This window comes from Cimex lectularius, unplaced genomic scaffold, assembly GCF_000648675.2.
Source record: "Cimex lectularius strain Harlan isolate CLEC.00 unplaced genomic scaffold, Clec_2.1 scaffold141, whole genome shotgun sequence".
Taxonomy (NCBI): Eukaryota; Metazoa; Arthropoda; class Insecta; order Hemiptera; family Cimicidae; genus Cimex; species Cimex lectularius.
The window spans coordinates 303,278-320,780 of NW_019392838.1; the positions used below are offsets into that span (position 1 = coordinate 303,278).

The following is a 17,503-nucleotide window of genomic DNA, read 5'->3' on the forward strand; positions in this document are numbered from 1 at the left end:
ATTTATATAAATTAAAATCTTTATTTTTGTACATTTTGTCATTTGTTAAAGAAGTCCTGATCTTTAAATCTTGCGGCGAACAGATGAAATCTCCTCCAAATGTGAATCCTGAAAAAATATCATCTTCTTACGACATCCACTGCCATAATTAAATGCAATACACTAGTAAATTAAAATTAAACAAAAATCTTAGTAGACTCTCGTTATGCACTGTAGATAACGAGAACCCTGGATAATAGGAAACACCTTGAATCAGTCTGCAAAGCATTTTCTTCTATCTTCATACCAATCAGACAATTTCTGTACCACTATCGACAGTGTTATGTACGAACTTATGTACACATATTTCAGGATTTTTCAATAATAAAAAATAAAATGTACGGTAATGAACATAAAGTTTATTCCACACAGGAAAACACAAGAGGGTCCATTGCTTAAGTTATGTTTTTATTTATTTTTATTTACTTTTTTGTGTTCATGCCTGTTTTTCTTCAATTTTATCCTCTTCTGTGGTTTAATCTCAACTATGGAAGGGGGCAACCGCGGATGGGGGAAAGTGCGGATAACGAGAGTCTACTGTATATTTATAAATGTTTATATTATTAATCCTTGAGTCAAATTATAAGAACAAAAGTATTAACAATAAAATTCAATGTAATTATAGTTATTTAATTTAAAACAAAATCAGCTATATAAATCGGTCAGAACGTTGTGTTGTAAAAGAAGCCCATAGCGTTTTTTGATGGTAACAGCACAAAAAGAGCCCACCGTAATATTTTGGGTATATGTTAAATGTTTGAATTGTAAATAACTTTTTTGTTACATTTTAAATGTATCTTTGGTAATTATCTGCCCAGTCAAGTATTATTCCCAGGAAATAATGAGCACACTCAAGTCAAGGTGCAGAAGGCCTGTGGCCGCCTCTTTTATCTCCTATCCCAGGAAATAATAGTATACATTAATTAATACAATGAATGACAAAATAATTCAAATACCTAGGCTCTTCCATTCTCCAGCCTAGTTAGCTTATTTTTGAAAGGTCGTAGAAGTGAACATTGCCAGTTATCAATATTTTTAAAAATTGGTCATATACATTGCATTTTAGGAGAAAAACACAGATGGAGATAGGGGTCAAATAAATTCTTCAACATGACAAAACATTTCCACCTGTTCTCAGACACGTTGAGTATGTGTTATTTGTAAATAATTTTTTTTTTTTTTTTGCTTTGCTTAGATGCATACAGCCAGTGTCCCGTGTTGCCAGCGACCCGCCCGACCCACGCGAGCCGACCAAAGCCACCCCCGGGACCTAGAGTGCCCCCCCTTGACTTATTTTTTTTAACATTTGGGAACTCCGCCCTCTCTTACGGGTGCATTGGGAGGATATTGATAGAACTAAAATTTGAATTCGGTCATCATCAAAGGTTAAAAGACAACCAGAGCACTTTGCATCTTCCAAATCAAAATTTCCACTTCTAAACATAGACCACTTAGTTTTTCTCCTAAAGTGCTATCACAATATGCATCATAAATTAGCAGCCTGGGCTCTGGTTTTCTCTTTGTGGTAATAAGAAAACAGTTAAATGAAAAATCACTGTTTTTTCCATATTAAATTAAATTAAAAATTTAAAAATTGTAAAAATATGGAATTGAACTGACAAATAAAAACACCTTAACCCTTTTCAAAGCATGTAAACAACAAATGACTAATCAACATTGCTTCTAAACACAAGAGCAATAAAAGTTAATTTCTGAAAAATGCTACGGACTTATTTTACAAGGCAATAGTATAAACAGTTAATTAAGGTTTTTAGTTGAGATAAAAAAGTCAATGGCACAAGCGGGATTCGAACCCATGATCTTCGGCTAGATACGCCGCTGCTCTACCACTTGAGCTATCGTGACCTCGATCCACTCAGACACCAACTTCCCATCTCAACCACACCTTTTGAATTTTCCCTCCTTTTTGCCATTTTTCAAATGTCGGGTAATCAATTTGATTCTCGGCGACAAATGAAATGGCCACAGAGAGCTTTAGTGAAGGACACTTCGTTTTAAACTTATTAAATTCACTAGTTTCGTGGTCCGCTTGACCAATTAATATCATACAATTAATTAAGGATTTTAGTTGAGATAAAAAAGTCAATGGCACGATAGCTCAAGTGGTAGAGCAGCGGCGTATCAAGCCAAAGATCGTGGGTTCGAATCCCGCTCGTGCCAATGACTTTTTTATATCAACTAAAAACCTTAATTAATTGTATGATATTAATTGGTCAAGCGGACCACGAAACTAGTGAATTGAAAGTATAAACAGTTATGGTATTAATGTCGAGATTTTGACCTTTGTACTTTCATTTATAATGTGTATCTCAAGTTGACTTGTTACTTTAAGTAGAAAACATGAGTGCCTATGTCAGTACAAAATGTTTTAAAGACAAGTAAGACAATTGGCCTCAGGCAAATAAGTTATAAGAGAAAATAATACTTTCTACTCTTACCTTGCTAAATACGGGACAACTGAAGAAGAATATTCGAGGGCAGAATCACTTGCATTTTATCTAGGAGGTAATAAAATGGCATTGATAAACCGCTGACTATCTGCAATTAGAACAATAGAACTTTGATTTTCCATCACTTACTTTACATATGACAGTTGTCTTCAATTGAAATTAAATATGTTTAACTATTTAATTATGAAAATCACTTATCAAGCATAAAGCAAATTTTAAACGGTCACATTCAAACATTATTTGCCTCAAATAATTTTAATAACCAATAAAATTGTGTATTAGTGCGACCTCTGATAAATAACATATTTGGTATTAATGTTTACTAGTGCAAACATATATTATTAACAAAAAAATTCCAAAACCTTGAATTATTGAAAAGAACAAATGTTTACATAAATCTTACCGCTTTTGCAAAAACACCCATCGGTTCCGGATATTGATGAGTTAAAAGTGCCAATAGAGCAGTAAAAGAACATAGGCCTGCAGTAAAAAGTATAAAGAATGGAAGCTCTTTTTTCGGATAAACGCTCACATCATGAAATGCTGGAATTAAAAAAAAAATTATAATTTCCATTTTGAGTATAGGGTAAACAAGAAACTAAGGATGTTTATTTACTTATTAATTTTGTGGTCTTAATTTCACTAATTTCGTGGTCCGCTTGACCAATTAATATATTACAATTAATTAAGGTTTTTAGTTGAGATAAAAAAGTCAATGGCACGAGCAAGATTCGAACCCACGATCTTCAGCTAGATACGCTGATGCTCTACCACATGAGCTATCGTGACCTCGAACCACTCGGACACCAACTCCCCATCTCAACCCCACCTTTTGAATTTTCCCTCCTTTTTGCCATTTTTCAAATGTCGTGTAATCGGATTGGATTCTTGACGACAAATGAAATGGCCACGGAGAGCTTTAGTGAAGTATGCTTCATTTTAAATCATTAAATTCACTAATTTCGTGGTCTGCTTGACCAATATTACAATTAATTAAGGTTTTTAGTTGAGATAAAAAAGTAAATGGCACAAGCAGGATTCGAACCCACGATGGCAAAAAGGAGGGAAAATTCAAAAGGTGCGATTGAGGTTGGTGTCCGAGTGGATCGAGGTAGAGCAGTGGCGTATCAAGCCGAAGATCGTGGGTTCGAATCCCGCTCGTGCCATTGACTTTTTTATCTCAACTAAATACCTTAATTAATTGTAATTACTTATTAATTTTGATTCTTTAAAAATATTTATTTGCACCCAATCCATCATCATTTTCTTACTAAGCCAGCATAACGTAACATAAGTACAAAATTATTTTTAAAAGTGTACTCTATTATGTAGGCACTTTGAAAATGTTGAACAATTTTTAAAAACAGCAAATTGGGTGTGACTAATAAACAAATTATAATAAATCATCCAACCTTGTGGATAAAAAATCCATAGGCCAAGTTGTCCTTTTGTGATGAAATTTTAGATAGGAAGGGGGGATTAAAAGAGGTTATAAAAATGTATATGTACATGGACTGTCTCAGATACAAAGAAATGTATGTGAACACATATAGATCCATAGTGTTGTTCTTGTTATATGTACAGATGTGTTATAGTAAACTGGCACTTTACATTCACATATTTTCTCTGATTCACAAAAAAAAATTTAAACTTAGATATGAAACCTTAATCCTAACCCTAACCCTACCTTGCCACACCCAATCCAATCCAAACTTTATCCTAACCCTGTCTTACATAAGCCAATCAAACTTTACTTAATCTGACTTAACCTAACACAAACCCTACCCTAATCCTACTCTAATCTTTACTCAAACCCTATCTAACCAAACACAATTCAATTTTAGCTTTAGCTAATACTTAACCTATCCCAACCAAACTTTACTTTAGCCCAACTGTACTTAACCTAATCCAAATTTACCCTAACCCTATCTAACGTTATGCTAACAGTCTAAACTAATATAAACGAACCCAACTCTATTTAACCTAACCCTACCTAGCATTTCTTTAACCTTACCTCACTTTCAGTTCTCAAATAACTCAAACAAGTAATATAACATTTAAAACCTTACAAGAATTACGCTAGTGCTGATCACAACATCAGTGGAATATCTCCCTCATGGAAACAAACCGGTCAGCGTGCAAAAGAGTCAGCACTACAGGAACAAGTTGCTACTGATTTGCCCTACTTCCCATAAACTACATAAAAATTATGTCTTAGCAAAATGCAAAATGGGGAGAAACAGAACAGGAGAGCGCACGAGAAGAGTTTTCTCAGTAATTAACAAACAATGTTTCTCAAGACAAGACATGGAAAAATACAGTACCTAAACCATCCCTAATCTAGCGCTACATAAATTAACGTAACCCAAAGCTTGTGTTTATGAATTCCCAGGTAAAGCGAAAAAAATTATGTACCAGCCCAAAATTATATGCATGTTAAAAGAATATACTTATTATGGGCCTAAGAAATGGTTGTTAAGAGTGTAATGCTTGCTTTGTTGCTATTAAAAAATTTTGAATCAAATAAGTAATGGAAAATTTTAGCTGTTAAGTAACGCATTGACCAAAATAAAAATATCCGTACATAAATTAATATATTACCTGGTAAAAGCTCTCTGTCTGCACATTCAGTGCATGTTGGATAAGGATAAAATAGATGGCCCCTTTCGAGGGGGTAAGGAAGCATCCTGAATGTTCCCTCCCAGGTACAATGTAAAAGATTTAAAGCCCCTTCGACCTTTTTCCAATGGTTGACATGAAAAAAAGCATAAGCGATTGCTTCTGAATCACCCCTTTTTAATACATGTTCCGGAGGAAGGATTAGAGGTTTCATTTCTAAAAGGTACTGAAAATAAGTGAAATAAATATGATTTTGAAACTGACATTTATTTGAATACTAAAAGCAACAAAAAAGATTACCTTTGGGACATGAGGGTTGAATTCAACAGCTCTGTGAATTGCTTCAACTGCTGTTAACTCTGCAGGTGTTAATCCTCTTTTGCTAGCCACTTCAGGAGAAAACCTTAAATGGAAAACAATATGTTTAAATAAAAATTAGGTATATTAAAGAAACAATTGTTTTGGTAAAATCTGACTTACTTATCGGCTACAACCCTAGCTTTTAAAAGTGCTGCTGTGTAGCATATTGTGGCGGACTTAGGCAAGCTAATGTCATCGTATTTTGCCAGAACACCTTGAACATCAGCATAGGCTTCCATTTCTAAAAGGACTTCAATTAAATTTTCATGAATGTTTAAAACATTCATTATAGGAGGGACTTCCTTTGTCAGCTTAAAAAAATAATGAATCACTTTACAATAACATAGAAAAAGAATCAGTACTTGATGAATGTAACAAATTAACAGGATTTTGTTCTACACGAGTGAGAAAATGGACGCAAGTCGGTCACAAATGTGACTGTCATAGGTGTACTTACATCCCTGAACATCTTAGCAGCTTCCTTTAGTCTCCCTAATTTACGTGAACACATTGCCAGTCTCCTTTTTATATAAATAAGAACATTAGTATCTCTCCCTAAAAATAATCATACATATTTATAAAACTTACAACTTTATTTAACAATATAATAGTTACAATAAATGTTATGAAACATGCAACAGAAGTGGTTTGGTATCGAACAGTAATTATTCGACTGTTCGACCTGCACACCCCAAGAGGAAATCGCACAAACATCATTCATAATTTTATAATTTCCAAAAACTCCTTATCACAATTATGGTTTAGGTTAAAAACTTATTTTTCAAAAAGTTACTCAAGACATGCATATTAATAACAGTTTTCTATTGTTAAAATAATAATGTTATAAAAATCAGGGATAAGGCCAATTGGAAAGAATTCCTGATGAAGGAATCCTTTAAAAGCTCAATGAAAGAAGTGTTTTTCTTACTTTTCTTTTCTTTTTCTAATTGTTTTACCAATTGGCCTTAACCATGATTTTTATTATAAACATAGTATTGAATGCTGATATAAATTATACTATAAGTTAACAATAAATATTAATGTTTGTAGCAATAGATCCAATAAGAAAATTGCCAGGGTATTTTTTTCCGTATCTTCATTTTGAATTTGTAAAACTTATTACGGTTTTAAACTTTCTAAACAGTAAAATTCAATTCAGACCAACCAAACATGCTTGAAACCCAGAATTGCATGCATACTATTTATAAAATGTTGAAATAAATCACTTTGAAAAGTTTTATAGATTAAGTTCAGTTCTTTCACTATCACCAAAATGAAAATGTTAAAAACAATGTAGTCATTTCACAAAAACAAGGTAAAAAAATCGTAATAAAATTGATTTAAAAATTTAATATATGAACAAAGGAGAAATGCAACACGATTGTCTGAAGAAAACTGGGTGTTCTTTTATTATAAACAAAACAGAGGATGTAATTATTATTGTCAGTTTACATTTGGATTTTCACACAACAAAGTATCTAAGAATTAATTGTACAGAAACAGATACACTGTTGACATTTCATTTATCACTTTAAAAAAAATCACTTACTTTCATTTTGGTGTCAAAGTGTCAAAAGAATAGCAACCGCAATAATAATAAGAGTGCCATGAAACTAAATATTACAAGTAATAAATAAAACAATATGTTTAAAGCATTTAGATTCAAATTAAAAATCAATACAATCTTTTCAATGGCTAAAACAAATTTTATTGCATAAAATTGCAACTGGATAGTCCATAGGAGTTTGGACAAAATCAAAACTGTCTCTGATGCATTATTTCTTTTTTTGTTTTCAATCGATGTATGTCATTGTAATAAATATACAGTAAAAGCCTGTTTGCCAATAAATGCAACCGCCATATTGACAAGCTTCCTGAAGAGTAGTACTCAGCTGGTTGGTCTTGGTCAGCAACAATAACATAAACATTCTATTTTTTTTTTTTTTTAGATTTTAATTAAAAGTTCACTTGTACTTGGTAATTATTGTGATGAGATTGAAGAAATGTGTTAAGGTTTAGTTCCAATTTAATTTGTTATACAGGTATGCATTTATCAGTCATAATTGACTGTATTAATTTTTTAATTAATCATACTTGTAATCTCAAACAAGACCTTAGATTAAAAGTATAATTAATTAAAATTTATTTATGTTTTATGTTTACTTTGTTATATAAAATAACAAAATATTGTAGTTGTAAATGACTTGTCCATTTTGATATTTTAGATTGTGTTTGGTCTGTGAGTTGGTGAATTGTACATGTTGAACCAGCACTGGGTACTTACCGATTTTGATGTTATCAAACGCATTTCCAAATGTGTTTGCTTTCAACTCCAAACTTGTCTGGTAGTGCCTAAAAAATTGCCAAATGACTCCAGGAGAACAAAACAAGATTACCTTAAACTGGGTACCCGGGCATGACGGTATAGAAGGAAATGAACAGGCTGACCTAGGAAAAAAGGGGACAACCCTCTTACCATGGGTCGAAAACCAATTATGTGTGCACTGAATGGTGGTTAAGTTGGAACTGGAAAAACTGCTTGGGAAACAAAAATTCACGCACACGACAAAATTACAAAGTATGAGGCAAGCTAAGAGAATTATAAATCTCTGTCAAGAGAAACTAGAGAAATTGGCACATATTTTTTCTGAGTGTGAGGCATTAGCCCGGTCACGGTATAGAAACTTCAGTAAGGCAATTTTCACACCAAAAGAGGTGCATGAAGAGACACCAAGGAAAGTGCTTAGGCTTATGGGAAAAAGTGTACTTTCCAAGGTATGATTATAATTTATAAGGGTTTCACAATAGCTCTATTTAAGAGATTATTTTTATTATTCTTAATCAACCCCAAAACATTTTTAAAAAATCCAGCTTTGTGCCATCTTCAGTGAGAAAGTGTTTCGTCATCCTTGCACGTAATGGTACTATGGAGTCTGACGGTTGTCGCTAGGGATGTAATTGTCATATATTGTATATTTTCTCTGTGTTGCTTTGTTGAATATTTCAATGTTGTCTTCTTTTGGACATTTTTTTTCTGTATAGTTCAACATGTGTTAACCAACTCATAGACAAACACCTACCATCAAATCATTATTAAACTATTTCTGCCTCACACCTACCCTCAATGGGTCTGTATTTTTTATTTTGTTTATTTTTTGTGGTGTATGCTACATTCTTCTGTTTTGTAACTTCACAAAGTTATCAAATGAGCAAAAAAGTAAAGTAATTCCTTTAATACAAGAGGGCTTATTTCAGATTATAAAAAAAATTTTGGTCAGCTAGAATAAATTTGTGTGCTAACAACAAAAATTCTATCAAATTTTACACATAAACTGTAGGTTCATTACCTCGCAGACCTTACTTTTCCTTTAAAACTACACTGTCTTTCAAAAAAATAAATAAAAAATAACTCGTTTTTTATTAGTTATTAAATAAAACTCAAAAATAACTTTAACATGCTTTATTTGTTAATTTCCTTACGGTGCATGGCTTCATTCGTCGAGTTTTGAACACTAGCTTCCGCATAAATTAAAGCTTGTTTTAATACTGATTCTACTTGTAATATTGTTGTCGCTTCTTCTTCTGCTAGCAAAATATAAGCAGGAGCACACTCACTATTTTTCTCTAAAGCGTCGTGTGCAGCTTTCACACGAGCTGATGGGTTTCTTTCCCGCCATGCAGTTTGCATTACTTCAAAAACACAACTTATTAGAAAAAAAAATTATTCAATTTATTTCAAATTTATCGCACAATGAGATACTTACTTTCATATTCGGCTCTACCGGCGTCGGCCTCACATGTAAAAAATGTTTGGTGGTCTTGTGCTGACAAATTCATGTCATAATATGTTAAAGGTTCTTTTTTGGAGACCCAAAAAAATCTCTGGTATTCTGCACCTCTAAACAGATTTAATGGATTCCTCCATACTTTGCACTCTACAAAAACAAATTATATTAAATTATATTGTTTAAATTATTAATAGAAGTAAAGATATTCTCTGATCTATTATCAGTGTTCATTTTTTTTTTTTAATTTATCTCAACTTAATATTTATAACAAAAAACTTTAAACTTCAATTAAAACACTTCAATATTTTAATTGATTATATGTCAGTTTTCCCAAGATTAATGCAGAACTTATTATTATTATTTTTTTTCGTATGGCAAGACTTTAATTTTATCTAATATAATAATAATACAAATAATAAAACCTGGCACATTTTGTTGTGTAGGAGTAATAGTGATGCTTGGAATGTTGGCTGTATCTGTGTTAGTTTCAGTTCCACCGATCCATGGTGATATGTGGTTAAGGGAGACTTGTTCTATAAATGATGCACCGTATTTTCGAAAATACCACCATTCGAATAACTGTAAAAAAAGAAAAAAAAATCAAAAGTAGAAAGCAAGGTTTAAACTTCTTAAATAAATTTAAATACTTTGATTGAATATAAAAAAATGTATTTTTTTTTATAAATTCACTTTTTTCCACATCCTTCATGTATTTGTTAAATTTAAACAATGTTTGTAAATCCCAGGCCCTGATGATGATCTCAATAAAGATCGAAACGTTGGCACGATAAAGAAAATGTTTTTCTAAAATCTACGTTACACCAGACCGCATCTCACGATTTCTGAATAATCATCGACTAACAGTCACTAATCACAACACAAATAAATTTATCATTTTCTCTAAAGCACTGGAAGATACAGCTAAGAAAAATATAGATTTACATAAAATACATCACTTACCAGTATAAGTCCTGAAATCAGTGATGACGTTCCTGTTAAAGCAACGTAAAATTTAGGAGTGAGAGAGCTTAAAAAAATTGTGGCTGAAAAAAAAATCGAATTAGATTAATACAGCAAGAATAAAGCAACATTTAAATAAAAATATACCAACTGATATTAACTAGAACTTTTCTAAACACTAGATTTAACAATTAATTAAGGTATTTAGTTGAGATGAAAAAGTCAATGGCACGAGCGGGATTCGAACCCACGATCTTCGGTTAGATACGCCGCTGCTCTACCACTTGAGCTATCGTGACCTCGATCCACTTGGACACTAACTTCCCATCTCAACCCCGACTTTTGAATTTTCCCTCCTTTTTGCCATTTTTCATTGTAATATATTAATTGGTCAAGCGGACCACGAAATTAGTGAATTTACTAGATTTAACTTTTGTACAGAAATATCTCAATCCACTCTTTTCCTCTCCCTAATTCCGTTCACTATCATGATACTTAAATTGGATTGGATAACAAAATTTCAAGTCGCAATGCCTGATTCAGAAGACCAGGAGAACCAGGGATCCTTCGACTATATCTGGAATGCAGATGACTCCAAAATGAAAATAGGGTCAGGAGCTAATATCTATGAAAATAAACCAAGGACTAGAATTCATATAAACCTTGGGAAATATGCCCTGCACTTCAGGAGGGAGGGAGAGAGGGAAGGAGGGAGAGAGAGAGNAAGGAGGGAGGGGGAGGGGTGGGGAGAGAAAGATAGTGTGAGGAAGAGGAAGAGAAAGAGGAGGGAGAGAGGAAGAGAGAGATCTACAATAAATTAAGACATGAGATTAATAAAAACAAAACCTAGATATAATTTTTTTTGTTAACCAAAAGTTCAAATAATTGCGGCAAACAATTGGATACTTACAGTCCCACATGTCGGGATATTTTCAAATTTAGTAGCCAAATCCTGACCAATTGGCTGAAATTTGTCCAAAAGTAGGAAGGTTTGAAGGCGAGATGCCGCCAGCGTCGCCCCGCCAAACCGTCCACTTTCAGTATTGATTTACTCCTAGAAATTGTACAAAAAAAAAGAGATGTTAAACAACCAAGAGGAAAATGTTAAAAAGAAAAGTAAAAGAAACAATTTGGGTTTTTTGAGAATATTACACAAAAATGGCCTTTTTTGTGTTTAAATTATATCCACGTTTTTTTTTTTTTTTTTTTTTTTTTTAACATGAAAATATCGGAATAGAGAAAATACATGCACTAGAAGGAAAGTTTAGTGATGCATAGTAGCATAGATACGCTGGCAGTACCCTTCGACGCCAAATATTTTAAAAAATCAGTGTAAAATAAACGATTTCATCTTATTTTGAATATACCAAAGTTTTGCTGTTTTGTTTTACTCCGTTAGCCAAATAATGACCGTGTTTAGTGACAGAATCAGGCTGATAGGAGTGAATTGGTGGAGTAAAATGACAGACTTGATCCTGGATCTGGTTACCGACAAAACTTTGCCGCCGGCTCATCGCGAGATGTCAGAAATATGAGAAAATCGAGCAATTGGAAGGATCCGCGGGTCGAAAACGCGAAGGTTGCGTCAATCAGCGAAACCGGACACCTCCTAGACTGGGATACCGCAGTCGGGCCGATTTTTGCCACCCACCTCGGCACAACCGTTAATATTTACCTCCAAATATACAGTTGAACCACGTGAAATTCTGATACATCACTCCTGTTGACAGGGTGGAGAAATAAAATATGTAAACATATAACCAAGTTGTCTACCTTCCGCGGCGACTGGGAGCCGTTCCGAGGTTCTCGATTCGGGTGTCGAGTAACGCCTCGAGAAACGCACAGGTAGAACGATGCCACGTGACGTCACTGTTTGACAAACGACGACAACAGGAAAAGAAAAACTTAGAGCTAGTTAGAAATAAAAATTAAAACATAATAAAAATAACAAATTATAGTAACATAATAATAAAATATTATGAATCGATGATTTTTATTTGTACAAAAATTCTATTCTTTGCAAATGAAGTTGGTTACAATTTTTCATTTAATTATTTTTTATATTAATTTACATAGAGTTAAGAAATCAAGAACAAGTTATTGTAGACTACAATTTTTTTCTCTAAAATGAAGGAACATAAGAACCATAGAAAATAAGATATTTTCAACTGTCTTTAATAGCAAAGCAACATGACAAAATATTTACCTCCAATGGCTAAGATAAGATTAGTTGCTTTTTATTTGTACAGAAATTCATTCTTTATAAATGAAGTTGGTTTTTTAACATTTTTCATTTAATTATTTTTTATGTTAATTCACATAGAGTTAAGAAATTAAGAACAAAATATTTACATCCTATGGCTAGAATAAAATTAGTTACTTTTTATTTGCACAGAAATTCCATTCTTTGCAAATGGAGTTGGTTTCGTACAATTTTTCATTTTATTAATTTCCATAGAATTAACAAATTATTGTAGAATACAATTTTTTTTCTAAAATGAAGGAACATAAGAACCAAAGAAAATAAGATATCTTCAATTGTCTTTAATAGCAAAGCAACATAATGAAATAGTTACCTATTATGACTAATAAGATTACTAAAAAATATACATAATAATAATAATAAGATGCTTTATTTAATAATAATTATGAATTGCATAGCAAAAAAGAAAGTAGCTATATAAAAGCATTCACCTCCAATGGCTAAGATAAGATTAGTTACTTTTTATTTGCGCAGAAATTTCATTCTTTGCAAATGAAGTTGGTTTTGTACAATTTTTCATTTTAATAATTTGCATAGAATTAACAAATCAAGAACAAATTATTGTAGAATACAATTTCTTTCTCTAAAATAAAGGAACATAAGAATCATAGAAAATAAGATATCTTCAGTTGTCTTTAACAGCAAAGCAACATAATGAAATAGTTACCTATTATGGCTAATAAGATTACTAAAAAATAAATAAAGATCAAAACATTGGCACGATAAAGAAAATGTTTTTCTGAAACCTACATCACACCAGACCACATCTCATGATTTCTAAATAAATATCGATTAACGGTCACTAATCACCACACATTTAAAAGAATGCCGGTATTACTTGACCATTAATTGAGGAAATCAATGTCACAGTTGACAGGACACAGTAGGCAGTAGGACATTGAATGTAAAGCCGAGTGTAATCAGCATATGAAATTGGGAGAAATTAAAAAATAATGGAAGATTATTTAGGAAATGGAAAGGAGTAAAGGTCCACAAATAGAGCCTTGAGGTACACCAGCTGAAATTGAGAGAGAAGAGAAAATAGATTTTGGAGCTTTAATACTCTGAGTTGAAAATTGATCATAACACTTATTAGGAAGCTAGAATTGGTTGCACAGTTATTTATCTGAATGCACCCAAATCGTTCAAATCAAGTCTTTTTAGATCTCTTCCCTTTTTTTTATCTGGTGTGCCGCAAGGCTCCCATCTTGGTCCTTTTCTATTTCTTCTATTCACCAATGATGTTCTCACCTGGCTCTATCTGGTATTAAGTTTCTTTTAATTTGCTGATGGTATCATCATCATTGCTGACAGCCTAAAATATATACATAAATTTCTTCTACCTTAAATTGCATTAATTTACAAAAACTTTCAACAATCTCTTAGATTGGTGTCAAACTGACAAACTTTCCTTAAATAATTCTAAATGTTTTACCATCACTTTTTTCCACAAAAATCTCTTTTCCACTCTTTCACCAATAATCTCAAACCAGAGCAACTTCTATTAGAGATCTTGATCGCCTTTGATAGTAATCTTACCTTTAAGCCACATTTTCAAGAAATCAAAAATCACTACTTTAAAATGCTTGGCTTCACCATCAAAAGTACCTATCAGTTCTAAAATCCTTCTGCTATGTCCATCTATATATTTGTTCAACCTATTCTGAATACCTCAATAGTATAGTTTCTACACTATTATGCTGATATAAAACTTCTACAAACCAATCAAAATAAATTCTTTCGTACATTATATTTCAAATTAGACTGTCACAATGATAAATCCTTCATGCTTCCATTAAATCTTACTTTAATATTCCTGATCTTAGCTGCAGAAGAAAGTATTTTGAGATTATTTGTATTTTCAAATTAATTGATAATTGTATAGATTCCCCAGAAATCCTTGGTAAACTCCAATTTTATGAACCTTCTTGGCATCTAAGAAATCAGAAAATCTTTTTTTATTGAATATAAAGGAATAAATTTTTCACTACACTTGGTGACGCAATGCATGATGATGGAATGTAACAATGCGCAACAGTATTGTGTTATTTAATACTTTTGTTTTCTAGTTTTCTCATTAAAACGTCAAAGCATAACGATTTTGTTTAGTTAAATAAACCCTAAAAATGTACTATGTAGGCAGTTGCAATACTGCCAGTTAGTTAATAATGCAGTTATAATCTATACGTACACACACATCTATACAGAGAATGTGTCTTTTTCATGTATATCTTTTTAGTGTATAGTATAGTGGTGTATTCTTTAGTGAAGTTGAGTTATTTGTATTAAATTCACTATTTTCGTGGTCTGCTTGACCAATTACTACTTTACAATTAATTAAGGTTTTTAGTTGAGATGAAAAAAAGTCAATGGCACGAGAGGGATTCGAACCCACGACCTTCGGCTAGATACGCCGCTGCTCTACCACCTGAGCTATCGTGACCTCGATTCACTCGGACATCAACTCCCCATCTCAACCCCACCTTATGAGTTTTCCTTCCTTTTGCCATTTTTGGAGTGGATCGAGGTCACAATAGCTCAGGTGGTAGAGCAGCGGCGTAACTAGCCGAAGGTCGTGGGTTCGAATCCCTCTCGTGCCATTGACTTTTTGTCATCTCAACTAAAAACCTTAATTAATTGTATTTGTATTAAGTTGTACATATATTTTCCTCCTTTCCTTTTGTGTAATTCTTTTAAGAAAAGGGTTTTTGACGCATAAATAAATAAATAAAAACCTAAATAAATAGATTTGTAATTGCTCGTGTAAGGTGTGAGCCCTTCCAGATGGCGGTCCTCTGCCTCCTGGATTCCTTCATGGAGTGACTGACCACTTCAACCTTCCTTTCTAAATTTTCTTTCCTTTTCTTCACTTCCACCTTCTTTTCTTCACCCCACTTCTCTTCTCCACTTCTTCAAGTAATTATACTAATCATAATATCAATACAAATTTTGTCATTATTTGAAACTTGCAAAGCCTGAATACAAAATGGCCAAATAAGCAAGAAAAAGTATGGTTAAAAGTGTTAACGCCCATTATTGTCAGATGCCACATCACTCCTTCCCAAATGATAGCTAGGAAGGTAAATTTTTGGCCAGAGGAAGTAGTATAAAAAACTGACATTCTTACATATTTTACTCTTTGAAATAGCAGAGGGCTTTTGTTCAGAACCAGAAAAGCTCTCTGTAATATTGCATTTACGTTATTATCTACCACTTAAAGGCTTAAAGCTTTTTATCAGATCCCAAAAGGACTCTTGGCTTTTCTCCCATGAGTAGGAATATCTGCTTGCTACCAGGAACAACTGAGGACATGTTCTTCTTTCAGGCAATACCTGGACAGGCGTGTTTCTGCTGCTTCGAGTTTCCTACATATTTTTCAAGTTGTACTGGTACTGCCTTTAGTTTCAGTCCTTTACTCTACCCCAATGTTTCATTGAACAGAGAACTTATTCTTGGCCTTATTATCTTATTAAATATTAATTGTGTTGTGCATTTTCTTACATGTAAGAATTTAAACATTTTTATTTAGATTCCTTTAATTATCTGGCAAACAAAACATTTTAAAACTACTTACTAAGTACCATATTTTAAACCTAAAATCACAAGTCCACTTAGGAGTCATTTCTTTAAAAAAAAAACATCATAACATGGTATTGTTTAGTTAGTCTAACATTATACAGCCGGTACCACCCATTATAGCTTTGATGACTTAAAAAATAAAGTAATTAAAATATCTACTTTCATTTTAAGATAAAAATTCGATATATTTATAAAATGAATTATAATCCAGGTTAGGCTTGTTTATTATTTCATTACACGAATTAAAATTTTGCGAATTAATAAAATAATGTGCATTTTTTTATGAAATACAAATGTAAAACTTACACAATTGTTCAACATTCAGATTCCTTTATTAGTAAATTTTATTCATTGTTTTTATTTTAAAAAGCCTCCATTTTATTGGTAATGATAAAACCAAATTTATTTGTACAGGTAACAAAAACAACATTTTAAGTGGTATAAAAAATTATATAAATTTCATTAAGAAAAACATTTAAACCCTTTTATCACATTTTATAACTGAAAATAATAAGTGTTATATTATTATATTACAATACTGATGAGTTGCTGAAGGGGAAATAAGGGTGAGGACTTTGAATAAACAAGTTTCATACAAGGAATTTGAACAATGCAATGTAAATGATTTTAACCACCAAATTAATTTATATTTCAAAATGCCAATAAAACTGAATACATCCAAATGACAAACATTGACATACTCACATTACCACTCTAATTTTCTTGTCTGTATCAAGAAGGCATTTATCATTTGCATACCAATTTTTTCTCTCTTTTTATATAAAAAGTATAAAACATTCACTGGGTATATTTTAATAATAAAAACTTTCTTTTCATAAAGTTTTTCCAATTTTCTTCAAAAACTTTTAATGGACATTTATAAAAAAACAAAACAACAAAAGAAAATATAAGAAAAAGAAACAAAAACATACAATTCCTTCATGCTCTTAAAATATAGGTATTTAACACATATTGAATGAACACACATACAGACATCAAAATATTTGGGTTGTAAAATGCAACATTTTTTCTTTCTCTAAGAACTGGATTCATTGTCAGGAGCCATTGTCAATTGTACTGCTTTTAATAAGCAATTATTTTATTCTAGTTATTTTTTAAAATTAAATTACATTGGTGAATAAAGTTAAGAATAATTACTGATTGAATTAGAAATATCTTAGATATGTATCACATGTTTACCTAATTTACATAAATTGAATGCAATAAAAATTAACAATTTAGATAAACAATAAAAAATAACAATAACTGATGTCAATCGTTATTAACATATCATATAAATGTACAAAACAGCCATTAATGTATTTTTCTTACCTGTGGTCTTTAAACATCTTATTTATTTTTACAACGTGTAACAACATCAACAATAAAACCTTTATAATACTCTAGCCTTATTTTAATTCATA

At 31.9% G+C, this 17,503-nt stretch overlaps 1 protein-coding gene across 2 annotated transcripts; it reads right to left on the reverse strand.

Annotated features, from left to right (window-relative positions):
• Positions 1 to 3: 3 nt before the first annotated feature.
• On the reverse strand, positions 4 to 12,044 carry LOC106672876 (protein ST7 homolog). 2 transcript variants are annotated; one of them, XM_014404659.2, is made up of 13 exons: positions 11,913 to 12,044; positions 11,148 to 11,291; positions 10,238 to 10,320; positions 9,700 to 9,856; positions 9,254 to 9,424; positions 8,970 to 9,179; positions 5,947 to 6,044; positions 5,610 to 5,800; positions 5,430 to 5,532; positions 5,112 to 5,355; positions 2,914 to 3,053; positions 2,499 to 2,598; positions 4 to 108 (listed from the first exon to the last, which is right to left on the reverse strand). In XM_014404659.2, exons 2-12 carry the CDS (start codon positions 11,155 to 11,157, stop codon positions 2,503 to 2,505), a joined length of 1,503 nt encoding a protein of 500 aa, XP_014260145.1. In that variant the 5' UTR covers positions 11,158 to 11,291; positions 11,913 to 12,044; the 3' UTR covers positions 4 to 108; positions 2,499 to 2,502. The 2 variants fall into 2 exon arrangements, with proteins under 2 accessions (XP_014260145.1, XP_014260154.1); XM_014404668.2 differs by lacking the exon at positions 11,913 to 12,044 and adding an exon at positions 11,605 to 11,906.
• Positions 12,045 to 17,503: the final 5,459 nt, after the last annotated feature.

Excerpts from the sequence above, each read along its gene's own strand:
- LOC106672876 (XM_014404659.2), bottom strand. Across the intron at positions 9,857-10,237 it reads TGATTTCAGGACTTATACTG|TTATTCGAATGGTGGTATTT; the intron begins GTAAGTGATGTA and ends CTTTTTTTACAG. Across the intron at positions 6,045-8,969 it reads GACGAATGAAGCCATGCACC|GGAGAGATACTAATGTTCTT; the intron begins GTAAGGAAATTA and ends GATTATTTTTAG.